Source organism: Siniperca chuatsi, linkage group LG2, assembly GCF_020085105.1.
Source record: "Siniperca chuatsi isolate FFG_IHB_CAS linkage group LG2, ASM2008510v1, whole genome shotgun sequence".
Lineage (NCBI taxonomy): Eukaryota > Metazoa > Chordata > Actinopteri > Centrarchiformes > Sinipercidae > Siniperca > Siniperca chuatsi.
In genome coordinates this window covers 7498834-7526715 of record NC_058043.1, presented here as the reverse complement: position 1 = coordinate 7526715, position 27882 = coordinate 7498834, and the positions used below count along the sequence as shown (strand labels likewise).

General features: G+C 41.4%; 2 protein-coding genes across 4 annotated transcripts in view; one reads left to right on the top strand and one right to left on the bottom strand.

Moving 5' to 3' along the window:
• LOC122883340 (ATR interacting protein) overlaps window positions 1-27882 on the top strand; it is a 57067-nt gene that overhangs the window by 24479 nt on the left and 4706 nt on the right. The window contains 11 exon segments of the mRNA XM_044211875.1: window positions 18902-19245; window positions 20255-20337; window positions 21600-21698; window positions 21700-21771; window positions 21854-21966; window positions 22380-22642; window positions 23028-23133; window positions 24145-24315; window positions 25071-25329; window positions 26609-26662; window positions 26943-27130. Of these exon segments, the coding sequence (XP_044067810.1) occupies window positions 18902-19245; window positions 20255-20337; window positions 21600-21698; window positions 21700-21771; window positions 21854-21966; window positions 22380-22642; window positions 23028-23133; window positions 24145-24315; window positions 25071-25329; window positions 26609-26662; window positions 26943-27130 (1752 nt within the window).
• On the bottom strand, window positions 18-13110 carry LOC122883361. 3 transcript variants are annotated; one of them, XR_006379614.1, is made up of 6 exons: window positions 12279-13110; window positions 10071-10294; window positions 9164-9266; window positions 8437-8532; window positions 6948-7461; window positions 5906-6101 (listed from the first exon to the last, which is right to left on the bottom strand). XR_006379614.1 is itself a non-coding variant. In XM_044211942.1 (5 exons), the coding sequence occupies exons 1-5, from the start codon at window positions 12318-12320 to the stop codon at window positions 7198-7200; spliced, it is 729 nt and encodes a 242-aa protein (XP_044067877.1). In that variant the 5' UTR covers window positions 12321-13110; the 3' UTR covers window positions 6927-7197. The 3 variants fall into 3 exon arrangements, 2 of the variants coding, with proteins under 2 accessions (XP_044067864.1, XP_044067877.1); XM_044211942.1 differs by lacking the exon at window positions 5906-6101 and having other exon boundaries at window positions 6927-7461; XM_044211929.1 differs by lacking the exons at window positions 8437-8532; window positions 9164-9266; window positions 10071-10294; window positions 12279-13110 and having other exon boundaries at window positions 18-6101; window positions 6948-7193.

The window sequence follows — 27882 nt, the reverse complement described above, 5'->3', positions numbered from 1 at the left end:
TGGCTACTGAAAACAGCTCTTAAATCAACATGCTTCTTGAATCGACAAGATAACTGCTCCTAGCAACCACTACTACAGCTTCTGTGTTGATTAAAAATGACGTTGACGTCAGTCACTGCTGGTTAGAACAATGGTAGCCACCATTGGCTACCCTGATTACTACTGAAAGTCTAACCCTGAAGGGCCCATTCACACTACGAATTGGCAAACACTAGACATAAAGCTAGCTACATCACTAACAAGAATTTGCTTTCCCTCTAACGAAGACATATTTTAGAAAACGCATGGAACACTGGATAAAATACTGGATCCCCTATCACACTTGACCACAAACCATCCTACAGAGCATCTGAATGTTCACTAAACCACTCCACCGAATACCGTTGGTTGTATTTTATTAATTTGCGTTATTAAAAATGTCACTGTTATTTTGAATTTGATTTTCTTACTTGTGGAATAGAACCCCGAGTTTTGGTTTCACTTCAGATTTCTATAAGCCTTTTTCACAGCAGACATTTTGACTTGTCATAGTAGGAAAAGCACAGATGTTACTAATGGCATTTAACAAAGGTTCTGTTTGACTCAAGTGTCCCAGTAAGCCATGACAGTATGAAAGTTAGCCAGCATGCCAGGACCCTGAAACCAAAGCAACCAAAAGGAATTCGGCCAATATTAATTTCATCATTTACACCTCTGCATTTCCTACTGTGACATGTCAAAATGTCTTCCGTGAAAAATGCCTTTTCTGTTGCAATTTTTGTTCTGCCAGAGAGGAAGTGTATCAGCCAGCCTCCTTCATTTTAGGCTTTTGGCTCTTTCTTGAGGCAGTTCGCAAATTGTTGGATTGATGACTAGATTGTTAGCTAACAGGATACAACATGTAAATCAGACAGCTTTGGAGTTGTTAGAAAGTGGGGATTTTTTTAGCCACACCAGCGACATGGCTCTAGGGACGGTAATATCATCCCTGTGCTTCCAATTTTGTGCCAACTAAGCTAAACACATCCTTTAAAACTACAACTTCTTCTTTTTATATTTCTATTTCTACACCTGTTCAATTAATAAGATTAAACAAAATTTAAATTGGACAGCTTTGGAGTTGTTGGAAGGTTTTTTTTTTTGCTTCCAGTGTTTGTGCTAAGCTAGGCTAAACGCATCCTGGACCCATCTCCATACTGGACACACAGAGATGAAACTGATCCATCTGAAACATCTGACTTTAGAGAGGACAGAGAACAAGGTTTATCTAAAATGTCGTAGTGGTCCTTTAAGCATTAGAGCGTCAGTGATCCTACTCATAATTCATGGATGCCACATTTAACATTCAGAACAAACTGAACCACTTTCCATGAATTTTGACAATATTGTGAGTGTTAAACGTACTAATACTACAACGTTAATCTCTGTGCTGTATATACAGCCTCCATAACACAGCTATAAACCTACAGAATCACATGATAAACCACTGGAGGCGTCTGATGGCATCAGCTTTTCCTGTTACTCCAACCTCATCTGCACCTTCTGACAAAATCAATATGTACATGTCATAATGACACAAAACAACAGTAAAATTCAATTAAGCCATTTTAAGAGACAATAATATTCACATTTTGTGTTCACTCTTTGAAAATGATAAATCAAAGTTTCACCAGCTTTTATGTAAATTAAGTAGTTTTTAAAGATTTCAAAGATCATAAAAACTGTTCACATTGGTTTTGTAACCATCACAAGAAAAATATTGAAATATGTCCAACACAATGACAATAAACAGATTTTTTTTTCCTCCATAAATTACTATGATAGTTTATAAAGAAAACATCAACACACACTGTCGTTCTATCTACAGTCGTTCCACTGGCCTCGGTCCCTGGTACAGAAAGGTAGGGAAAACTTTTTGTATAAAAAATGATGTGCAAAAAGTTGTTTTCTTAGGTCCCTCTCATGGAAAACAATGTAAAGAAATAATGTAAATATCTACATAACCTTTGCTCTTGCCATTTTAGATTCTAGGATTACTGTGCACTTGTGGTGACTCATCACTTTTGTGCATCTGTTTGATTTAAAATGAGTTACTGCATTCGATACCTGACACGTAGCGCAAACACAACACTGTCATTGTCGTATTAAAACTAGCTTGAGGTATTATTGCACATTTTCCCAAACTGCAGACCTGGAATCAGCAGATTTCAGATTTACTCACACTCTCTTTTAGTGGAATGTCAACAACGCTGACTTGAGCTCTGTCTGTCCTGACTGTACAGACGCTGCAGCAGTCTGGACAACCTAACATAAAGTTGACTTGAGGTGTATCTCCTTTTCGTTAAAATGTTCTCCACACAGTCAATGCATCTCTGTAGATTTCAGTAAACATGCATAAGCTGTTACCTGGGTAGGTAGATCTGTAAACATCTTGCCAACAGTAAAGACAACAGCAGGAACAGGGAGCCATGAACCATGAAGGGCCAAAAATCTTGTGCTGCATTCACGCCATGTCAGCAGAACGAGGGAAAAAAAACTCCCGTTATTCCGACTTTGGAACATTCACACTGGTGCTTTTAGACATCGAGCAGCTACAGCTGCTACTGACTGGGTGGCAGCAGGGCACTGTCGGCTGTCCATCTACTCTAATCTCATCACATAGCTTAAAAAGGCTGTTGTAGCTGAAAATAGAGAGAATGGTTAGAAATATGACACAATTAAAATAGCAAGTTCAGCTAATATCATAAACATAGCCTAGACTGGATAATCAAACTTTGAAGCTGATGGTCAGAGACCATTGTTTTTAATTGATATTTTTTGAAGGCGAAGAGGTGTATAATTCACGGTAGGCCTACTTATGCCCATAAAATTAGCTGGATGCATTAGCTGTATTGTTTTAATTGGTGTGGTATCTGTTGTGACCATGGTCACACCGCGAGCTGCAGTAGCACATTAAAAAAGGTCTGTCATCATCGCAAATAACTGTGCACATTCACAAGAGTGTCTGCCTGCTACCACCTACCTTGGCAACCATGCGCTGTTTGAAACAAGTTGGTTGCTAGCCGTGTGACAGATAAATTGACAATAAGTCTAAATTACCTATTTTTATAGTATGACCTATTTGTTTTAGATAATAGATATGCTATTGCGGATTTGTGTTACAAGTCCCTAACACAATTTGTAGAAGTGTATAGCTGCTTTTTAATTATCTGAATCAGTATCAGTATTAATAGTGGATCTTATTTAGATGTAACTGCCAGTGGTGGTGACTTTGCAACCATTTTGCCAATGTTTTTGTTGTCATTTCTTCTTTTCACCAAGTGGGACATATCGTAGCTGTCAGAAATTCCTGATACCTCCAACTCAGAATTACAACTTGGAGGTTGGCGTGAATGTGTTTAACTGACCTGCACATAAGTACGGTCTGAATGATATGATGTGAATGCAGCATAAACTCCACCCAAAACACAACAGCAGCTGATTTTACAGATCAAAGCTGTGGTCGAAATCCTCTGCAAACCTCCGTGGTACATTGTTCCCCATCCCTGATCAACACGGTTTGACTAATGTTACACAAGCAAGTAAATCAGGTCGCGTTTTTTAACATTTTAGTTACAAAAGCTCCCACCGATTGATATTTTAATTGTAAACAGAGTTTCTATAAAAACCATTCAGGATTTGGTATCAAATCTCAGTTGTCATTGTCTGCATTGCTACAGTTGATGTGTTCTGTGGCCCTGATGTAAAAGTAGTCGTATGTGATCTATTGTTAGTGCACTTCTAGGTACATCACGCAGAACAGTATTGCTCCCCAAAATCTCATGGTCTGTTTGAGGATTTGAGTCCAAACCCAAATTTTTGTAATTTTGTCAAAGATTCTGTGAAATACATGTAGCATAAGATGTAGCATGAAACACATGATGCAAACATACACGCTCATCCGACCTTGTTAGATTGTTTGTCATTACAAGCGTCATGCACTGACACACACATTTTGTCCAGAGTGCTGTACAATGGTGACACACCCACACATAAAGCTATCAGTTTAGGTGATGTACAGCGATAACAGTGAGGTTCCCTCTCTTGCGCACATTCATTAAAGGAACAGTCCAACATTTCTGTAAATCCTCATGTCTTCCCCAAAGTCATATGAGAAGATGGATATCAGTTTCATCTTTGTGCTTCAAGTACAGAGATGTGGATAACTGAAGTCTCTAAAATACTTCAAAGAAGAGCACTGGCAATAGGGTAGATGGCAAACGGTGTGCGTACAGTCTGCACAGTCATATATTTAGGGGTGGCATAAAAACATCCTAAAGTACAATTTGGGCTTGAGTTAGCTTGATGACGGAATTTATGCAGATGCAGTATGAAAGTATAATTTGCCCTTAAGAATGTGCTGTTATTTAAAATAAATTGAGCTAAGATTAACAAGTCCAGTTAACTGCTGTTTGTTTGTCAGATTGAGCTAGGCTAGTAGTTTTCCCCTGCTTCCAGTTTTTGTGCTAAGCTAGACCTGGACCTACCTCTGTACTGGACACAGAGAGATGAAACTGATATCCATCTTCACATCTGACTCTGGCAAAGACAGAACAAGAGGACAAAAATGTCGTATTGTTAGCTTAACATCACACACACTCACACACAGAGTTACAGTTAGACATGGTGTCCATGCAGTTAGACGGTGGTGACCGTCAGCAGGGAGCTGGGACACAGCATGTCCTCCTGGTTGTCCAGCCTGGTCCCATGAGTCAGCAGCTCCTCTACTGTCGTCCAGTCATCCAACAGCTTCCTGTTCCTCAGACGACTCAGCTTCCTCTGACTCAGCTCCAGGACCGTGTTGCACCGCCCTTCTGCAAAAGCTCCGCCCACTCTGCTGTCCAGCATACCTCCATCTCCAAAAGAGGCTCCTCCTCCTCCTGTGATGGCTCCTCCCCTGCTGATGGCATCTCGTATAGTCACTCCTCTGGCCTGCAGCTGCTGCTGCCTCTGCTCACGAGCCAACAGGAAGTGTTCCCTCCTCTCCGTTCGACTCCAGTACCGACCCATCAGCATGTCGGTATTGGTCTCCTCATCTGTGCTCATCCCGCTGCGTTCATCCGCCAACTGAGACGCCCGATCTCTCAAGAGCTGGCTCCTGGAGATCCGTGAGGTTGTGCTGGGTTTGGAGCTTAGATCAAGTTTAGGCTGCAGACCAGAGCTGGGATTAGGGCTTGAACTTGCATTCATGTGTCCTTTCTTTGTATCCCATCCAGCAGCAGAGCCAGCCCCTGTGTGGCCCTCTAGGGTGCTGTAGAGACCTCTGCCACCCCCACCACCCTGACACTGACGGCTGGCTGGTTTCGGCCAGGTGTCGTTGACGTCTCCAGCCTGAGGAGGATGGACCAAACTCTGGAGGTGCTGCTGCTCTCTGGCTCGGCATCTCCCCAGCTCCTGCTGCCTCTCTCTGTCCATCTCCTCCTGAATCTGTGCCTCCCTCTCCCTCTCCAGCTCTTTCTCCTTTTGCATTTGCCTTTTTTGTTCCAGTTCCCTCTCGATCTCTATGTCCCTTTCTGTCACCATAGGCTCAGGCATCAAGCGTCTTTCTTGTGAGTGCCACCAGTCGTGATGAGTGATCTGGCTGTTAGGATTGTTGTCAAAGCATCTCTCATGGGTGTTGGCACCCCTGATATGCCCCAAAGATGTGGGGTGTTGTTGGGGTGAGATGGCCAGGCCTGCTGGTTGGGAAGCCATCACACCTGCTACTAGCTCACCTTCTTCTGGCAGGCCCAGCGGCAGGACATTACATGGCGCGACACCTCCACAGTGGTGCAGGGTTGCTGCACAGTAGGAGGGGGAAGCTGGGTGGCTGGCCCGGCGGCGGTACTCCTGCGGAGGAGGGCGATGGTGCAGCGTTCGGCTTCTTCTCAGCATGCCCCACAGAACTGGAGCCCTGGTGGTGCTGCTGCATGGGTACTAGTGGTCTCCGGTGGCTGGAGGGGGTGCTGCAGGTGGAGAGGACAGGGGCAGTCATTCGTGAGACTGCGGCATGGGCGTGGGAGGGGTTGAAGAGGGCTCCACTGCTGGAGCTGTGACGGTTGAGACAGGGCCGATCAGCTTTATGGAACTGGACCGATGAAACCCTGGAAATACAAACAGCGAAGTCAACAAACAAACAGCATCGAAACATGTTTGAGGACATAGATGTTCAGAAGTCAGGGGGGTGGTTTAATAAAAACAGACTTCAATCTAACAAATAGATGAACTTCATATAGATATTTAAGTTTCTGTGTCTATTGCACAAAGCTATGAAATTCTTGACTAATTCGTTAGGTATTCTTGGAAAATTAACACAAATTTTTAGCTTCAAACATTTGAACAGCTCAGCTTCGTTAACTCCAGAAAACTTGTGTTAACTGTGTTATTTTATTTTTTATTATTGGTTTAATGTAGATTAAAGAGACAGAGATAATCTTGTTTAAACTGGTTTTAAACAGTTTTGAAATATTTATTCATTGGTTCAAAATGGTTTTAAACCATAGATAAACTGCACCAGTGGTTTAAATCAGACTAAACTGGTTTTCAACTGGTATAAAAAAAGTGGGTTAAATCAGCTTAAACAGGTTTTAAATTAATTTAAACAGATTTTAAATTGGTTTAAACAAGGGGTTAAACCTAAACTGGAGATGTACTAGTTAAACCGGTTTTAAACAGGTTTAGTCTGATTTTTAATGGCTTTAACCTAGTTTAAACAAGGGATTAACTGGTTTAGGCTGGCGTAAATCGGGGACATACTGATATAAAATGGTTTTTAAATGGTTTAAACTAGTGGCACATTATTAAACTAATTTAGATTCAAACCAGGGACTAAACTGTGCTCACTACTGTCAGTACTGAAACCAGCCCCAGATACTGTTGTTATGAAATTTGATCTTCTAATTACACCTATTCTGTAATTTTGCAGGGGCAGTTATTCTGCCAGCTGCTACCTGAAAAGGCCACGTTGTGGGAGGTCCATGACAGGCCCAGCACCCTCCTCCATCCCGAGCTGCAGGCGCTGACACTGAGGCTGCATGGTCAGGGCCTCAGGGATGGCCTCCAGCAGCTCGCGGTGGCTCTTGGGGCAGCTGTCACGCCGCTCCCGCCTCTCGCAGGGTTCGCCCTGATGTTGCAGCCTGGCGTTGTACAGCCGCATTCGCTTCTCCAGCAGCCTCTGAAAGTGCCTGAACTCCCCAGTGCTCACGCTGTAGAAGCCCGAGTCACTGAGCTCTGAGGAGATAAAGGACTCAGAGGAAGGAGAGCCGCCACCTCCGAAGCCCCCACAACCCCTGGGACGAGAGCCCCATGTGAATGACAGTCCTCCAGGCCTCCCTCCTCAGTCTCCAGCCCCGAGAGGTCCCCCTGGTGGAGGGAGCCATCAGTCCAGCCCAGACCACTGTCCAGCTCATGGTGAACAGGCAGGAAGCCCATAGGCTTCTCCAGCATGAAGTCCTCATCATCCGTCTGTAACAACAGGCCCCCACATTTACACAAATACACACACCAAAACACTATAAATAACCTAAATAGATAGCATATTTTTAGATTTTATCTGTGTGGGACCTTAGTACCTTCTGAGTAATGACTAAATGTCTCTGTAGCAGTGAGAAACTGTCAAATACTGAAGGTTAGTTGTGAATTCTTGGTTATATTCTTAGTCTATTTATTCTTTGATCAGATATTTCCTGATTTAAATACTTTATTCATTTAATGCTGTAATTAAAGTTAATGTATGACTGATTGACAACATTAAACTGATGTATATGAGAAGTTTAGTTAAAGAATAAGTCTGCCGATATTCTGTATTTTTCTTTTCAACAAATCCTATGAAAAGAGACCAAAACCAACAGCATGTTAGTAATCTCTCAATACTTTCTGACTTCCTTACTCTGTCTGTGGCACTGGTTCCTACTGAACACATTAATCTTAATAAAAAATACAGCTTACAAATATAAAGTTTAATTTTTAAGAAATGCTCAGTAATTTCTCAAAACAGCTAGTCATTGTAGTTTTTAGCAAATATGTTGACAGTAATAAATACCAGACACTTTAAATGACAATAAAGGTTTTTGTAGAAAACAGATTATTATTATTCCTTATGCACTCTGGGGGCAACACAGTGCCATAAAAATGGCCAAAATGCACTGCCACACCTTCTGCACATTAAGTGTGGTGCACTTGAGGATCACTAAATACATTTTTAGTAATTAATTAATTAATTAATTATTGATATTTGTTTTCTTTAGATAGAGTGATTAAAAACCATTGCAACAACCCTCACTCTCAGCTTCTGTCATTTCTACCCAGAACGAGAAAGCTATTGAAATATTACATATTAATATTATTTTGGAATCAGTGTTCAAACTCAGTTTGACACAGTTATTGCAAAATGACAAAATGCAGCCCTAGCTGTAAGATACATAGCAGAGTTTTAGATACCTGACTGTGGCAGCCGTTAGGTTCTTCTAAGTTTGCATTGCAACATCCCATCAGGCAGTTCTTTCCCTTTGGTCCACGACCAGTCAGTTCTGGATCCTGAGGGATTCATGATGTGAAACAAAGAAAATAAACAACACAAAGCTTCTGTATGTTTATGGGTAGTTCATTTATTACCCATATATTTTATGTGCCTGCCTGCAAGCTCTACAGGGCCGTACATGAAAACTGAGGCAAAATTAGTGTATTTAGCCATATTTTGATAAAATAAAGTTACAGACGAACACTACAGAAGTGGATTAGGATGGAGTGATGGAGAAAAATCTATTGACGTTTTGATCTTTTTTTCCGATATAAAAAGGACACAATCTCCCAATTTGTCTTTTCATTTTTTGTTCCTGCAGAACTTCAATGCAGTTTTACACACTGTAGGTGTTCAATCACAGTTGTGTGGGGGCGGCCAGACATTCTACTTGGTAATTGGCAGAGCATTTAAAATCGCATCGGTGATCTCTTTGTCAGCCATGTTTGTTAAATGCAGCGTGGGTAATGTCCAGTCTGTTGATCCCCAGAACAAACCAGTGTTTGTTTTGATCAATTCAAAGCATTTGAAATTGATTGTTGCTAAGGCCGGAGTGATGTCCAATATTTTTTTTGCATATTGATGCAGTTAAATTGTAATATTTATATTCAATTCACTGAGCTGTGTGTGTGTGTTTCTTAGTGTCACCTGGTGGCCGATGTCCACAGTGTCCCGTGGGGAGGTGGACAGGTAGCTGTACCGTCCTCCATCACAGTGATCTTGTGGCAGAGACAGATGGCTGTAATAATGTCTGAGACAGAGACAAGAACACAGAATTAAGACATTTTCAAGACTAAATCATTGTTTAAAATCCTGTTACTAAGCAGAACTAAAGACCCTAATATACTCCAAAACAGACAGGTACATGGGTCCGTTTATATGACACAGCATAAGCATACATATGCGAACATATTTTCACATGTGCAGTTGATGTGTACACTCCCTGCAGTAATAATTTTTGAGCTGCAAAAATTTGTAGATACGGGCAAGTGACAAAATTAATGTCACGCGCACCCTCTGTACTATGTGGACGTGAAATGTGAGCTTAAGGGTGAAGATACAGTATGTTGAATTATGTCATACATTAATTTCCTCATTACTAAATACAGTCCAAAAAACCAATATAAGAATATAACTCTTATTTCTATTTTTCTGATTTGTGAATTTCATAAACAGTAAATTTTCCTCAGATATCATTAGAATATCTGATAGTTTTTTCTTTTGCTGTGCATACTCTCATGAGGTACGTACTTGTCAGTGGTTTGAAAACTACTTACTGCGCAGGTGCACGGTGGTTCAGCACAGCAGCAGCGTTAGCAATCCAAAGTAATGTCTCATCCAACTCTGTGTGATCTCATTTAGTGTTTGAGTAAAGTCATTTTGTCCATCATTCCTGTTGATCATGATAACTTTATGCTCACTAACGTAGTTGCTGAGTTCTAAGGCATTTTTTTTTAAATGTCATAGCTAACAGCTCTCCACAGAAATCAGACTATTACTAGACTGTACAGATCCTCATCATATTATCTTTCTGTGTGTGTTTGTGTGTGTGTACCTGTCCTGGTAGGAGGGGCTGGAGGCATTAAGCCCCGCCCCCATCCGTGGGAGGGGCAGGTTGAGGTGCTGCAGGTTGAGGGGGAGGGGCTCCCAGGTTCCCCTGTCTGCCTCGGTGCCACACCCCCTCTGACCCTTGATCTGCATGGTGATTGGACGCTGACTGGCCGCTAGGATCCGCAGAGCATCCCGCTGGCTCAGGTGTGCTAGACTCCGCCCACTCACCTGAGACAAGCAGACAGACGTAGAGAAGGGGTGTGATGTTAGCAAACACGTGCCTATTCCCACATCCAGCAGACACAGAGCAAGATGATCATCCCACTGGAGTCATGTTTGTCAGTGCAATATTCACTCTCCTTTTAGCTCTGGTTTGGTCTCCACCAAGTCCTGAGAAAAATATCTGGTTCTTTAGCTGTTCGATGTTCCACTGTATTCACCAGATAGACACTAACTTTGTCTGTCTGCAGTTGTTGAGAATTCTCACTGGATTCACAACTATCAGAGACACTTTACCGTTGCAATCAGTGGAGCTTCACTATATCTTCTGATCATGTCAAAGCATCTGATTATAATGAGAAAACCTGTGTCTGAATCTCAAACCTCGAGAATTAATCATTTCAATCAAATGTCAAACAGTTTACAAAATGGTCAACAATTTTTTTCTGTCGAACTGTGCAGCAGATCTCTGCCAACTGAATGTGCAACCTGCATCCTTTAGCATCATTAGTATTAGTGTTGGATCAGTTTAATTCACTGAATCCTAGATGACCTCCAGAGACGGTATGTTATACCTGCACTCCATCTATTTTACACATGATGAAAGTATTGTGATGTCATCAGGGTTCTCTCAGCTTGAGCATGAAGGCTATAAATGTATAACAGAAAGCCTGCGTTACAAACTGGAGGTGTGGAGTGGCTGTTTACCAGGCAGAGAGGGTCTAATGACAAGATGCTATCTGGTTGCATTATGGGAAATGTAGGATCCAGTGTTTTGGGAGGTCGACCCATACTAAGGACTAAAAGTCAATGTATCTCGGCCTCTGCTGCACTCTTTTTTTTTATTTGTCTCTCACAAGTCCAACAACTTTATGGAAGTGACAGACTGAATCACTAGAGGAATGCTTTAATCCAGACATGCATTGTGGGAAAACGGCATCAACGATACGATTTTTGTCAGCGTAAACACAATACACAACTGAAAACTCTGAATTAGTCGACATTATGCAACTGGGTCACAAGACACAGCTCTGCCTGCAGACAGATGGTGGGTTTATTCCAGTATGACAAATATGACGAATGTGGACATGGTGTCCACTTTTGCACTAAAGGGTTAACACCTATGAACCAACATGAATCTCATCCTGCTGCTCACAAACACACACACGTTTGTTTCACTATCCCCATGGGGGACAATCATTGACATAATGCTTTCCCTAGCCCCTCACCCTAACCTTAACCATCACAACAAAATGCCTAACCCTAACCTAATTGTAACCTGTACCCTAAAACCAAGTCTTAACCCTCAAAAAGCAGTCTCTACCCGTGGGTACAAAAATTGAGGTCCCCACGGTGACACAAGTCCGCATGGGTTAGTGTGCATTCAGTTTAAAGTCCCCACCAGGATATAAGAACATGAAACAGATGCGTGCACACACACACACATATGCAGATCAGCAGCCATCAAATTAGACGCATGAACAGTATTGTTAACTCCAGCACATCACAACCATGAGTCACCCTCCGCTACATTCAACCAGACACACACGTACACACACACACACACACACACACACACACACACACACACACACACACACACAGCATGAACTGAGAAGCACAAAATGGCACCTGTGTGTGGAGACAGAGGACGGCAGCAGAACGACTGTGAGCCTTCAGCAGATGGAGATGACGAATATGAACCACATTCTTGCACAAATTCTACATATTTGCAAAAAAATTTGACAAACTGTTTGAGATTTAAACACATAAATTAGGTTTATTATCCGCATACACACAAATGCAGAGTCCTGCAGAAATCATGAAATGATGCCATTTTGCATCTGCCTCTACACACACACACACACACACACACACAGACACTCAAACCTGAATGCGCCTTACAGAGCTCAGTTCCATCTTCTTCAAATGATACGTCATAAAACACACATAGCATAATTTATAACATTAAGGCAGGTCTCTGGATGCTCACCGTTTGGTCACCCATCCACGGTCCAGAGAGCCAGCAGCCCATCGTCACGGCAACAGAGGACAGCTGCCTTGGCTCCTATGAAAATTAACGATGCTGCTGTTTCCTCCAGCAGATCGTCGCTTCCTCCTCCTCACTCTCTCCGTCTATCTCTCCTCACTGTGCCTTTCACTATGACTCTCTCCTCAGCATCTGTCCTCTCCTCACTGTCCTCCTCCCTTCGTCTTATCTTCTGTATATCCCTCTTTCTTTTTTCATCTATTTCTTTAGTGTCTCTATCCTCGCCCCTCCCCCTCCTTCACAGCTCCAGATTTTAGCATCCTGCACACACACTTGCACACACACTCATGCATGCGTGCAGCGCTGCAAACAGAAAAATATGCGCAGGCTGACAGTGCGTTCAGAGACGGAGCGGGAAACACATGCAGTCACACAGTGAGGATGGTGTCTGATTGGTGGGCTTTTAAGGGTCATCAGCCAATCAGATGCAGCTGTCTCCCACTGGATGGCTTCCTCTCTGACTGAAACTCCTCAAGAAGCCTCTATGTGCGGGAGGGAGCCTGTACTGCAGCGATACACACAGAAACAGAGGAAACACACCATCCATCTTCTAGCTGTTAGGATCCTCCAGCAGGTGCTACTCAAGGCATGCTGGGAGATGTAGTCCCTCCATTGTGTCTACTAGTGTTCTTCTGTTTCAGATTGGGTCCAAAGTTTCGGGGGAATCTACCCGAACTCAGTGTGCACAAATTGATTTTAGACCGATCAGGAAGAGAAGTTCATTTAAGATGAGACCTGATCCAATATAAGGGGGCTCTCACACGGGCAGTTTAGTCCATATCCGCTGTTTCCAACCCCAGGTGCAACCCAAGAAAGTGTTGCTAGTGTGTAAAGTGTAAACTATCTCAAAAATAGCTAATCAAATCACTTGTGACTCAACTCCTGGTTATATTTTTACGTTTAATTCACAGTTGAAAACTATCACATTCTCTTCCATCTGGATTAATCACTTCCAGTTCAGTACAAAAGTTAGATTTATGCTTCACTGTTTTTTATTTTCAAACAGTATGTTTCTGTATTACATGAGATAAGCATTTGAGGAAGAGGACTAACCAGTGTTTGGCAAATGAATCTTAACATGTTTGAAATGCAAGCCATCCAAGGGTTATGTTACAAAAAATTACATTTTAATTACAGTTCTGTTTTACAATACTGTACTATAACACTAGGGCTAACTAGCTCTGCTCTGCAATACAAGGACAATTTTGTTTCCTTTATTTCCATGTCTTCTAAACAAATCAGATGGAAAGATTAAAAAGTCAGCTGGAGCTGGAGAGTTTTCAATATACGCTAGCTAGCTACAGCTGATAAAATCTGCTAATGACAGTTGTCAGTTTAGCCAACAAAATCCATGTATGTTGGCTAGAAGTGAGAAGCTGCTTAAGCACCCGAGTCACTTTTACGTAAAAGTCATAATTGCAGTCTTATCACTTTCAATATGGCACAAGTTTGAATTGAATACTGTCAGATTAATATAAAGGCTGCAGCAGCACAAGGTAAAATGTGAAATGTGCATTTTGTTCAGCCTTCCACGATTATTTCAATAAATGTATTATGTCAATCTTTATCTCTAATGCACAAAGAAAATAAAATCAGTTTAATAAACCATGAAACACAATGAAAGAGACTATTTGAATTTGCTGAGGGGATTCTCAATAGATCAGTCTGTCCCCTGGCAGGTAAAAGAGGTAAGAAAATACCCTCATACTACCACAGTAATAATCTGACCAGCACTCAGCCTATGCGAGAATAGAAAACACTGTACTTCCTCCTTATCATGACATTTTTAACTCACCACTGCTCTCGCTCTCTGCTACAGGCGTAGCAACAGTAACGAAAGGGGGCGGGGCTTAGCGAATGGTCTCGGGAGTATGAACTCTTTGAGTTATACTTGCAGAGTTTGAACTTGGGTGACTCCCAACTGAGAGAGGTTTTTATCTATCTATGAATATCACATCACAAGGGACATCCTTCCCACCTTAATGTGAACGCAGCTTTCACTCTGATTGGATAGCGGTCTGGCTCCCACTACAGACCGCTGTCTGATCAGTCCTGAGAGGACACTGTAGGAGAGGACAGTCAGAGATGTCTCAAATCCACACTGGACAGAATCAGAAACAGTCGTATGAGAGTTACAGCCTCTCGTCTGCTCTGCAGTAACACACACGTACACATGCATGTAGGCTTCATTTCATCTGATTCACTCAGTGACCCTGCTTAGACTGTTTGGTTGTTATGGTAACCAACTCGCCTGCCAAACATATATGTGTGTGTGTGTGTCGCATTGCTCATTCATTAAATTATCTTTTTAAGATGTGAAGAGCTGAATCTGTGCAGAGGAGACCTGCCACGGTGAAGAATACTGTTAATACCGGTGATACTATGGCAGTGCAGATGTTAGTGATGGTCGTGTGTGTGTGACTTGCTGATGATGATGGGTGCAGCTGGATGCCTGCCGCTGAGCTCTGCCATTTCTATACTGAAGTACGGAGGCGGAAAGAGAGAGAGTGAGTGTGTGTCAGAGTTACACACACATGAACACACACTGTAGAGCCTCAGCTGCGACACACAGACCTGTCTGTGTCTAAAAATGGAAAGCACACTTGCTGTTGCTGAGAAGCCACAAGAAGCTTCTGTATGAAGAGAGTGAGGGATTCATATTAACCTTCACCAGCCTTTGAACTAAGATTTAGATGAAAACTGTGGCAGCTAATGTCAGATTACCAACGTGGCGGGTGTTACAAGGGCGCGATAAATTAATTTCCTTTCTTCTTTAAAAAAAAAAATCCATCCATGGTAATTTCCAACAGGGACGCCCTCCCCCCCTTTACAGTTTCAGTTTGACTTCCTCACTAAAATCTCTCTAAACAGTGTCGTCTGACTGTCCAGCTGCCGTAATCCAGATGAGAGAAGAGAGGGGCTGATAAAACTTATCTGACTCACCTTATGTTTTTACTATGAGCTCAGAGCAATTAAAAGAGTAAGTACATACTCAAATTCTTTTAGGACCCTCTGTCCCAGCATAATAAAAAATGCAACAGTGGACTGGCGGTTGGGTAGGGCAAATGATTGTTTAAACTGTTATAGTTTAAACAAATGAGATATGTGTTAATTGATGAGCTTGAGGTGCTGGCTGGGCTAGCTGTTTCCCCTTGTTTCCAATTTTTGTACTTAACTAAGTTAGCCAGCTGTTGGCATTGGCTTCACATTTACCGTACAGACATGAGAGTTGTATCAATCTTGTTCTGGCTTTCTATGCTCCTTTCAAACGAAGCCAGTCAGACGCCTTACGAGACTTCCAACACGCACATTTGAGTTATCTTTTTACAGTGAGATGAATTTACTTTTAGTCCTTGTTGTACAGATGAGGTGAATGAATGTTTGACATGGTAAGCAAATGTGTAGGCCTATATCTATGGCATCCTTATACATCAAGTTCAAGTCAAACTTGTTTAACGTAGGTTAAAGAAAATTTTTCACATGAATTCAGTATGAATTTTTTTCAAGTATGAAAACAACAAACTTAAGAGCGTGTGTCTTGTAAGGCGTCTGACTGGTTTAGTTTGAAAGGAGCATAGAAAACCAGAACAAAAGATGAAAAACTGTTTCTCTGCAGCGTCTCTTTCCTTTGTAGCACACCTGGTTCAGTTAACATCTTGCCGCACTTGCATGTATGCTACGTCATTGGCTGGCATCAGTCACAGCCAGTAAACTACAGCCAAAAATATCCAACATAACTGGACCCTGTTGTTATGAGCATGGTGCTAAATAAACTATACAAACTGAAAAACAGGAGCCAAATGAATTAAATGCTCTTTCAAAAATGAACTTTACATTTTTCACATAAAGGTCCAGTGTGTAGGATTTAGTGGCATCTAGTGGTGACATTGCAGTTTGCAACCATTTAAATACCGCTTGTGTTTGGTTTGTCCATTCTGGGTTACTGTAGAAACATGGCGGTGCAACATGGCAGCCTCCGTGGAAGGGGACCCGCTCCCTCTGTAGATAAAAACGGCTTATTCTAAAGTAATAAAAAACACAACTATTCTTATTTTCAGGTGATTACACACTAATGAAAACATTCTTATACATATTATATTCAATTTCTTCCAATAGCTCCTCCTAAATGTTACACACTGGAACTTTAATTTCATGTAGTGTCATGTCATATCTGAGGGTGAGTGTGAGTATGTATGACTTTTCTTCAGTCTTCCACAGGTGCAGGAACCAGCAGACACATTTGGCCGCTCAAGCATACTTGTTCTTGTCTGAAGTTTTACACTTCTCACCAACCCTCTGTAGTCTGGTTTAGTGTCTACGACACGGGCTGTAACCCAGGAACCTCGGGGGGGCATTTGTGTCAGCCACTATTACAATGTCTCCTTGTTTCTCCTAATTCTGTTCCACGAGTAAATTCATCTCACTGTAAGAAGATAACTCAGATGTGCGTGTTGGAAGTCTCATAAGCCATCTGACTGGCTTCGTTTGAAAGGAGCATAGAAAGCCAGAACAAAAGTTGAAAAACTGTTTCTCTGCAGCGTCTTTAGTATAGACCCGCACATAATCCCCTGTAAAACCACAACATGTCATTTTTTCTCTTGTATGGAATAAACAAGATATAATGTATTACTTAGTGGGCTTTAGAGATGCTGCCAAGCGGTTTTTGTTAGCTGGCCTGGCTCTGTGCAAAGGTCTTTCCCCCTGTTTCCAGTTTTTGCTAAGCTAAAATAACCAGCAGCTGACTGTAGCCTATTATTTACGGTACAGACATGAGAGTGATATCAAGCTTATCATCTAACTCTCGGCAAAAACATTTCCCAAAATGTCGAACTATTCCTTTAAAGCCCTTTTTCATTGTGCGTTTAGTACAGTTTGTCTTGAACAGGGGCCTGTACAGCAACCAGTCCAGCGCATGGGCGCCTATGATTGGTCGGACTGTCAGAGCAGCGCTCTGATTGGTCAGAATATCAGCACCGGAGCGGGCTGAGCAACATTTTATCTTGACAATTTTAACTTCTTGTTGTTTAGCTGCTGGCTAACCGTTTGACCCATTTCACCGGTTAATCAAGTGCTGAGGCACAGTCTGAAGGAACGCCATTATCAGACACCTCTAAGGTCTTTTTCATGAAGTGTTAACTGACATTTAAACACTGTCGTGACGGAGTGAGCTGTGTTAGCTTAGTGGGCCAACCTGCTATTGGAGTCACAGCTAGTTATTTAGCGTTATCTTTTTAGCTAACAGCTAACAGGACCGACAGCAGCACCACCGGCAGACAAGGTAACACAGGAAACCCGGAGGAACTAGACACCCTAGTTAACTAATAACTTGTTTATAATTTTTACTTCACAGAGAAACGAACAGTCCGTCACTTTAGTCTGAATAGGACGACATCGCTGTTGTACCCCTTTTTAATTTACAAACTACAAATCAAATAGCTGTTATGTTTTCATTCCTGCTGAGCATCTATTAAACTCATCATCAGTGTTAAGATTGCGTCCCTCCCTTCCAGGCAGTAGCCACTGGTTTCACTATGAAAATCTTGCTGCTGATGGATAATCAATCATCAGCACCAGTCAGTAGAATAAAGTTAAGTACCAGTATGTTTTAAAATGTACCAGAAACGGTCTGAAGAATCAAAAAATTAATTAGAAGTCAACAATTCTAAGCAGAAAGTAGGACTGATGAGCTTTGTTTAAAGAAGCTCTCTTAAATGAGTTAAAGAAGAAACTATAAATCATATGAAGTGATAACCATCTGTGGAGGTGCCATAAAATGTTTGTATGTGAATCAAATATGTTCTTAATTGTCGACCTAAAAATTAAACATTTCCTTAAAAGTTTGTACTGGCAGGTTTATATATTTAGAATCAGGTTCATTTTTCGTTTGTTTTCTTATTCAAAACGTTTTCTAAAAATGTCTAGATATGGTTAGTGTGAACATCACAGTAACGTGTGAGGATTTGATTGTATTCATGCTGAATCCATCATGTTATGAATTGACCGATTTAATCTTTATGTTGTGTGAATATTGTGACTTTTTATCATCTTATACATTTCCAAAAGATGGAGAAAGTGTGTCTTTCTGTGCTGTAATGTTGCCACCTGCTAGTCATTCCCTATCTGACTTAAGAGACCTCTGCATTTCTCTGAAATAATGTGTGAGGGCAAGTCTTAACATTTATGAGCGTGCATGACACTTACTCTTAATCCAAAGAATATGAGCACAATTATGTACTTACAATTTTGATAAAATTAAGACTTTTACTCTTGAGTGGTTTTATGGATACTGGCCAGAGGCCTGTATTTATCAAGCGAGTAGAAAATCAGTGCTAACTGACCAAAACTTATCAGAGTCGTGCAATTTTGGTTGTACTTTAAGGTTTTGGAGTTACACCTCATAGGACCAAAGTTGCACCACTCTGTGAATTTCTGGCCAGGTAGAACCAATTTCCTACTCTTAAACGTTTGATAAATACAGGCTCTGATGCTACAACAACAACATTGTAGGCCAGTAGTTGTTTTCAGCTGGTTAACCTGCCTGTCTCTTTCCTCTTCCTCCCCCACAGCATGAACTTCCCCCCCACCAAGCGCCTCCGAGGCCTGAACCAGGATGTAGCAACAGCAGTGGACGTTGATGACCCATTTGGAGATGACGAGTACTTCACCCAGGACGACTTGGATGAGATTGATGTCATCGCCTCGCAGGCCATCACCTCAGCCGCTGCATCTGGGCTTGGGTCTAAACCAGGAACCAAACCGATGGAGCTGGCCCGCGGGTCCGCCTGGCCGCTGTCTGCAGGGCAGAGCAAATCTGTGAGCAGAGCCACAACCAATCAGAGCAGAGAGAACACGTTTGGGTTCAGCATCAGCAACAGAGGGAATGCTGGGATACCAAGCAGAGAGCCTCTCTGTGAGTTCAGAGCTACATACAGTTTGGGGGGGTTGTGAATATATGTTTATATTTAATGGACCAAACCTGGTGGATTTAGATTTCATCCCACTAACTACCTGCATTATCATCTGTCCTTTAAATTCCTGCTGATCATTTTCCAAATTATTTATCAGTTTTTAGCCATTGATTTCACTTAATTTCTATGAAAATCTATCTGCATAATAAACAGTGACTGTCACATAATCTTTCACAGTCAGTTTTTTGTCAAAGTAATGTTACTGTTGTAGACTAAAGCAGCAGTGAAAATAAACCATAAGAGTAGAAAATTACTTATTTATTCCTCTACTGGCATCAAATGTGCCAAATGTACAGTGATTTAAACAATCAGTGTGAGAACACATGCAAATTTATCTGTCAAGGTGCTGAGTCCAAAATATTGTAACTGTGAATTCCATCTCATCTGATCCTGTTAAATTTCTTCTTTATCACATTAAGACAAGTACAGTGCTTTGGCTCTTCGTCTGGTACAGAGAGTCTGTTCCTCTGTATGTGACCAAGAGCCAATCTGCGTTTGAAACGTGCACATTTTAATTGCAATCAAGATGTGAAAGAGGCAAACAGAAGAAAATCCACACCTGAATGTAGACTTCTTTTGTTGAAAGTGACAATTTTTCACCTTGAATGAAAATTAGTGAGTCGTATGAATCCAGAAATGTAGAGAAAATACTGACCGGATCTGACAGGAGAGTTCGCAGAAAAATAAGAAAAACTGAGCGAGTATCTGGTAAGTTTGTAAATCGGTTTGTCTAATCAGTTGCTGTGTGTTGTCACAGTAAACACACTTTTTCTCAGCTGGGGAACTTATGCATTTTTGTACACTGTACCAAGATGTATTGATATACCTATACTCCTGTGTTAAAACCTGCAGAACCACTGCAGTGTCCTTTAATGAGCAGATGTCAAAGTGAAGGCCAAACAGCTAAAAAAAAAAAGTTAATGAAAAAGCTCTGTTGTTTTGTGTGTTCAGGTAACAAGCGGCTGCAGTTTGGGTCAGACAGAGAAGACCCCTACAGTCTGCTCGAGGCTCAGCATGCAGAGCTAAAGAGGAAGGTGAGACTCACTGGTTTCTCACTCTATAAAACTTAAAACATCCAACAGATACAAGATCAGCAGGGCAGGTATAGAAAAAGCAGCAGTTTCAAAACATACTGGAGGATCAGCACAGTGAACAAAACTACATAATCAGAAGAGTGCATTTTCTGTGACTTCATGTTTTTATAATTTTTGTATGTAAAGGGACTTTAAATCTCTGAGAAGCCACAAACCAGTAACAAAGCACTTGTTAAAAATTATAAACGAAACAGGACAGTTCAATATACATAAGACTGATGTTAAATTCTCACATTATTTGTTAATATATCTTTATTAATACGATAAATTTCCCTTAATATTGCTCTGCATGTTTATAAACTATTTTGATAACTTTTTAAAATTTTAATCTCATATTCTACTTTAGGGTGACTTTGTAACATCTGTCCTGGGACTACAAATGAAAAATAGCCTTTTGGCAATGTTTATTAATGTGCACTTACCTTGTTCACCCCTAACATACCTTTTGTTTCCTCCTAAGTAGATTTAAGGTTGTTAAATCATCTTATTCCACACTGTCTGATGGTACATATACAGTATGTTCTGTATCAAATAGTTCCAAGTCTTTATTGAAGCTATATAATGTTTACACTGCCTGAAACACATACTTGAAATCTGATGCATTATCCAGAGATATATAGCTATGTGTCCAGTCTCTATAATTGACAAAAGCAGGTCAGTCATCAATAGTTCAGTTCATCAGTTAAATGTTTTATGTTGTTTTTCTCTGTTTTATATCATTGTAAACTGATCTTTGGGTTTTGAACTGTTGGTTTGGACGAAACAAGACATTTGAAGGCGTCATCTTGGACTCAGGGTCAGTCAGACAGTCACAGTTTGTGAAAGTTACTGAGAGTTTGTGGAGTTGAGAAAAGTAAAACAAGACCTAAAGGAAATGTCTGGTATTTTGTCGGGGGAGTCACAGGTCACACTGTAGTCTATAATTGACAAAAGTGTATTTTTAGTCGTCACAGCACATTAAAATTTGCATATTGATATTAAAACTTCTGAACCTGACCAGACAGTGTGTTGTCAGCTTTCAGTGTTTGATACCCAGTCCTAGTAGAAAAATGTAAAGATATTAAGGATGGGAGCAGTGGGAGGTCTTCCAAAGCAGAGGAGATTTACTATCAATGTGGTTTAATATCAAATTTAGGAGTGACTTGTACCGGCTGAGAACGGACTCTGGATAAATATGTCCTGGTGAATGTGTTTGGTATTAGCTGAAGGAGGTGGAGGAGGAGATTGTGTTGAAGAGCGGGGAGATCCGGGTCCTGAGAGACTCTCTGAAAGGAGCTCAGCAGGAGAAGGAGGCCCAGAGAAGAAAACCAGATTCTGCTGGAGACTCAGAGACAGAAAGAGCAGAGCGACAGGGAGAAGGAGCTCAACAAGAAGGTGAGGGGCTGAAAAACACACATACAGTATACTGTATATAACCCTGAGAATAACTTGATAATGACATGTTGTCTATGTTCAGGTTCAGTCTTTGCAGTCAGAGCTGCAGTTTAAAGAAGCAGAGATCATTGAGATAAAGACCAAACTGCACAGTTCAGACAGAAACAAGACGGCCTCTCCACTGACTAGAAGCAGGTCAGTCATCAATAGTTCAGTTCATCAGTTAAATGTTTTATGTTGTTTTTCTCTGTTTTATATCATTGTAAACTGATCTTTGGGTTTTGAACTGTTGGTTTGGACGAAACAAGACATTTGAAGGCGTCATCTTGGACTCAGGGTCAGTCAGACAGTCACAGTTTGTGAAAGTTACTGAGAGTTTGTGGAGTTGAGAAAAGTAAAACAAGAACTAAAGGAAATGTCTGGTATTTTGTCGGGGGAGTCCCAGGTCACACTGTAGTGGAACAGTTGCAGCTGTGACTCCAGAATGAACATGTATGACTCACCAGTGGGTGTTTTTAAATTGACTTATCACATCGAGTCAGGATGATTGATTGTCATCTGCTCATCTCTAATCTGATAAACTGTACTCTCTTTCTCTCTCCTGTCAGTCCTAAAGTGCTGAACTGTGTCACCCAGTTGCATCATGGGAGCTCCGGCAGCAGCTCCTCCTCTCCAACAGGGAATGGTTTCATGACCAAAGAGACGTTTGGAGCTCATGTCCCATCCAGAACGACACCGGGGAAGACGCCGCTGAAGACACGGAGAGACGGTGGGGACAGAGGGGCATCCAGCAGCAGATCTGGTGACAGACAGGAAGTGTCTCGCCCAGACCCCTTCCTGTCCGTCAGACCTGCACACCTGCAGCACCGAGGTCAGTCAGTCTGTCTGTCCATTTGCAGTGCTGCTTCATTAGAGGGTTAATGGAAATAAATAACCTGCAACACAGTTAAATTAAAATCTCTTTGGTTTCCTGACAGGTAATTTTTAGTTAGTCAGCTAAAATAATTAAGATTTTAGACTCTTAGCCCACTCTTATTTGATTTATTTATCCATTACAAGTATACAGGATTAACAAATGAAAGACACTATCCAGTTGCATTATGGAATTGAGTGTTTTTGGAGCTTGGCCTATACTAGGGACTGAAAGTCAGAATATCTCGGCTGCACAGATTTTGACCTTTAAAAAAAAAAAAAAAAAATGTTTTAAATCTATCTCTCACAACAGCCTCTGTGTGCTGTTCTGTGTTGTCCTCCAGGTAGCGTCCTGCTTGGGTTGTTGCTGCAGCAGCCTCTGTCTCCCAGCAGCCTCGGCCTCTCTCACCTGCTGTCTATGAGTCTGACTGACATCCACCTGACATCCAGGTAAACTCCTTGCACTGTAACCATGACAACATGGATGGTAATGGAGTGTAATATGTATAAGGTGTTTATAGCAGTAACTTCAGAGAGAAATGGATATTGATTTAATATCTGGTGTGTCAGAATAAATCTGGGTAAGGGAGTGAAAAAGCACCACTTAATTAATCCTCCCTCATTACCACTACTGAAGTGCCCTTGAGCAAGGCATTTAACCCCCAGCTACTTCAGTGAAGCAGCACAGTGGCCAACAGATCAAACAAAGAGGATACATGCTCATTGAAAGTCACCCTGGTTTAATAAAGTTAAGGAGTGAACACATCATACCGTGTGTTTAGACAGACAGGATCCTTGAGTTTGTTTCTAAAACAAACACACCAGACTTCCTTTGGAAATCTTGCATTTAAGTCTACATCAATCACTTGCAAAAATCCATATACATGTAGGACAATAATAACACAAGACATTTAAACAGATGTTATGGTGTTATGATCACATTAGCATCTACTGTATCTTAAAAGTGTCACTTAATGCAACCACCTCACTTCAGTCACCACATGGTGTCGCCAAATCTTTAGGAAAAATTCTCTTTTAAAGATGGGGTATGCGATTCTAATCCAGTACACGTTTTTTTGTCAAATTCAGCGAATATCTCCTGTTGTTGTGATGTTAGCTATAGTAGCAGGAGAGTTGTGTGTATCTGGCTGTTAGCTTCTTAGCAACAACTGTAGGGACAGTTTGCTAACCCACAACCTAGCTAAGCTAACTCATGGTATTGGATTTCTCCAGAACTGCACACCCCACCTTTTAATATAAAATAACTTTTAATATAATATAGAAGACTTGAGTAGATAGTAGACTTGAGTAGTAGAAATGATAGTAGTTTCAACAACAGTAGAAGGAGCAGTGGTGGTTGTAGTACTACTAGTAGTACCCATTATAGCTCAAGTGCAAAGGAGCAGAACTGTTATATAAAGACTAACTGATGTGGTCTTGTTTTGTATGTTGTGATTTCAGCGGGCTGTCAGCATATTTACTGCTCCACTCTGATGCTGCAGCCACTGTCAGTGGCGGTGGAGGCGGAGTTCCCAGAGCTGCTCTAAGTCCTGTCCAGAGTCTGGCTGTAACTGGACTCAACATGCTGAGTCAGAGCCGACCAGAAGCTGCATCCAGCAGCAGAAACAAAAGGTAGACTGTCTAACTGAGATACTACAGCTGCTCTGCTGAAACTTTAGTATCTTTGATATCTGCTGCTTACTGAAGAATCCAGAACAACAAAACACGGGTGAAGCCGAACAGTTCTGTGGCCAGCAGAGCCCTCTTGTGGCCAAATGATGTAACACTGCAATGTAGCACTTCAATGACCACATGGCAAAACACCATCATGAGGCCATGTGTTGATGTAGATAATTACCAAAGATTTACAGAATCCCTTTAAACTGTATGCTACATTTTTCACTGATATATCAGTCTGCACATGCAGCCCATAACGCCTGTACACCACTGAGAATTAATGTTTCACCATATTTGAAATACTGTCTTCACACAGAAGTAGCACCTTAAAAACAACAACAGACAACAAACAAACAAACAACAAGATAATATAGACCAGTGGTTCCATCCAGTGGGTGCCTTAAGGCCAAGGATGCCACAAGATTTGTGCATTTGCATTTTTATACTGTACATTCTTCAAAACTTTTCACCATTTAAAAAAACAAAAAACAAAAAAAAAACAAGGCGACATTTTCATTAATTACATTTTTATATAAAAAAAAATCATACACATAAAAACTGAAGGAATAAACATCGAACTTAGAAAAGTTTAAGAACCATTAATACAGCAATTTAGTTTGGCTTGGAAAACTAACATTCACGTAAACACAACATTTTGCAATTCTTGTGTGTGTGTGTGTGTGTGTGTGTGTGTGTGTGTGTGTGTGTAGGTCGTGTCCTGGAGCTGTCCTCCTCCTCCCTCTGTTGGAGCTTCACCTGTCTCGGCTCTGTCAGGCTCTGGACTCACTCCGCTCCACCTCTGCTGGTGGTTCAAACTCTACCGATGCAAGCTCGCTCCCAGTAGGCTGTGCTGATCCCGCTGCTGGGCTAGGGAGACCCGACGACACTGGTTTGACTGGTTTCAGTGTGGAGGACACTGGTTTGGCTGCTCTGAGGCTCCTCTACCTGGTGCTGGCCCACAGTGACGAGGTGATGACACAACAGTAACAATACAGGCACCTGTAATGACCCAGCAGACATACAACTTACTAATCAGACGATACATCTCAAGATTTTATCCCGATATATAGACGTCCAAATCAGAGAGATATCAAATGTTCACTCATTAATTACAACACTGTGCAATTCCATCATTATTGCATCTGTAGCTTCTTTTTCTTTTTTAATTTAGGTTTTATCCACCCAGTATTAGTGTATCTTTCCTTGTTGAAATTGTGGTTAACACTTGGGTGTTGGACATTGGTGTTACTTAATTTTCTCTCAATGAGCGATTTAACTGGCTAAACAACTACAAGTGTATCATTATATTTTTGTTTACATGTGCGGACACTTGCATACTCCCACTCATGACCGAACAACAGTCAGACATTGCTATCCCTAGAGCCACACATATCGGCCAATACCAATGTTCGGCAATATATCGGTGCATCCCTGATTCCTAAATAAAGGTGTGAGAGAATGTAATGTGTGAGGACGCAGGTCAACCTCACCTCACTGTGCCTTCAAGATCACAGTGTGTCACTGGATTGACAATGACATACCCCTCTCTACTGCGACTCTCCCTCCAAAAAAAGTCACTAAAATACCAAACCAACACAGGCGAGGAAAGAACCTCTGCAGGAAAGTACCACTTCGCAGGTGCAGGGCTGCAGTTTGCGCCGTATACCTCAACGATAATAGAGCCCAGAATTTTACAAACTGCGGGATTTCCAGGAATCCAATGAAAAGTGTTCTCCAACACATTTAAAGATCCCCTCCAGACATGTTTTAAGACATGATAATACTCTGCTTTGAATAATAATTTGTGTCTGATATGTTTTTTTAATATGTTCTCCCTTATTGAAAAATCCAGAATCAATAAATATTCAAATATTGTTAATATTTTAAGTTAAACCACTAGACACAAGATGCCTTCTACCTCACTGAGAAGTCCCTTCTCAGTTAACGTGCACTATCGGTTTCAAGTTTCCACATCTCACTTCTGTAAGTTGTGTACTGGACTGTGATTGGCTCCAAACTAGTTGTGTAGAAAAACACAATTTTGAGTGTTTGACCTTGTGAGAAAGTCGTTGCATTGTTTTCAAGCTGAAAAATAAAACATGAATACACCAGGATCAATAAAGTGTTATCTGAATTCATCTTAGTAATGTTCAAGTGTTTAAGTACAGTTTACAGAGCTAATGATCATCTGCTTGTTGAGTATTTTCTGAATCTGCAGTGCTGACCTTTGACCTTTTTATGCTCCCAGGTGGTGGAGGCCGTGTTGTCAAAGGAGAGTCAGAGTGGAGTTACTGACAAGAAGGTACAAACAGAAACACACACACACACTCTTCCACTTTCAACTTTATTGTACTTTATTAACTTTCCCTCTTCACATTCATTACAGTAGAGAGGTGCGATATCGAAATATCAACTTTGTGAAATGAAACTACATATTGTTTGTGTTTATCATAATAACATGATGAGCTTAAAATTAGTCCTTTCCTGATCTTAACCCTCCTGGACAGAGATTTTTCACTTAAATTTCCCCTTAAAGAAAAGAAAAATCATAAACAAATCCTCCTCCCTCCCTCTGCTCTTAGATTGAGAGCTCTGCTGCAGGTGTGGGTCTGTGCTCCCAGAATGCCTTGCTGCAGGCAGTGTTGCAGCTCTGTGAAGCGGGGCTAGGCGGCAGCGGCGGCGGTGGCTCACAGATGGAGGAGCTTGTCCTCAATGCAATGAAGACCCTGTGTGTCCTAATTGAGAGGACGCCAGACACGCACGCCGACAGGTACACACACACATTTAAAGGCTGTTTTTATTTTACATACATTCAGTTATCTGCAAGAAAGAGAGAGATCAGTTCCCTCAGCAGCACCATTACCAACAACCAGCAGTCAGGAGGTCAAAGGTCACAGTAGTAGTTTCTCTATATAATTGTATGGTGAGCGGGGGAGTTAAAGTAAAGTTTTACCTAATTGGGTCATACATTAGGAAGAGAGACTAAGAGAGACTGACAGACTTGTTTAGTCTAGAAGCTGTCATTTGATGCCACATTTTCATACTGATGCCAATAAAAGAAGAATGTTTGAGTTTTTTGATTTGTAAGAACTGCAGGAAGCAGTGAAAGGCGTCATGAAACTTCGCCCACTCTGATGCACCCTTTAACACACATCCACACACTGTTTGAATGCTTTTTTTTTAATCCTCCAATTAAATAATAAAGTATACAGGATTACACACACACATGATGCAACACTCACCTGGGAGGAATAGTGCTGGAGGTTGAGGAGTGGCTGAGCAGGGTGTGTGTGTGTGGGTTTATGACTTTTCCACTGAATCTGTGGTTATATAATATCTGACTGTAAACTACCTGCAGTGGTTTACAGTCACTGTGGTGATGTAACGGAGAGTAAAAATAACTGATAAAATATGAAGAGCTGAACTTCGTGAAGATCACTTGTAGACGTTTCTGCAAATATACTGCTGATATGTTTAAAAGAAAATGAGAATCAGAACAACTTTTTCCAGTGATGAATATCA

Excerpts from the sequence above, each read along its gene's own strand:
- LOC122883361 (XM_044211929.1), bottom strand. The coding sequence starts at position 5,892 with ATGCTGAGAAGAAGCCGAACGCTGCACCATCGCCCTCCTCCGCAGGAG.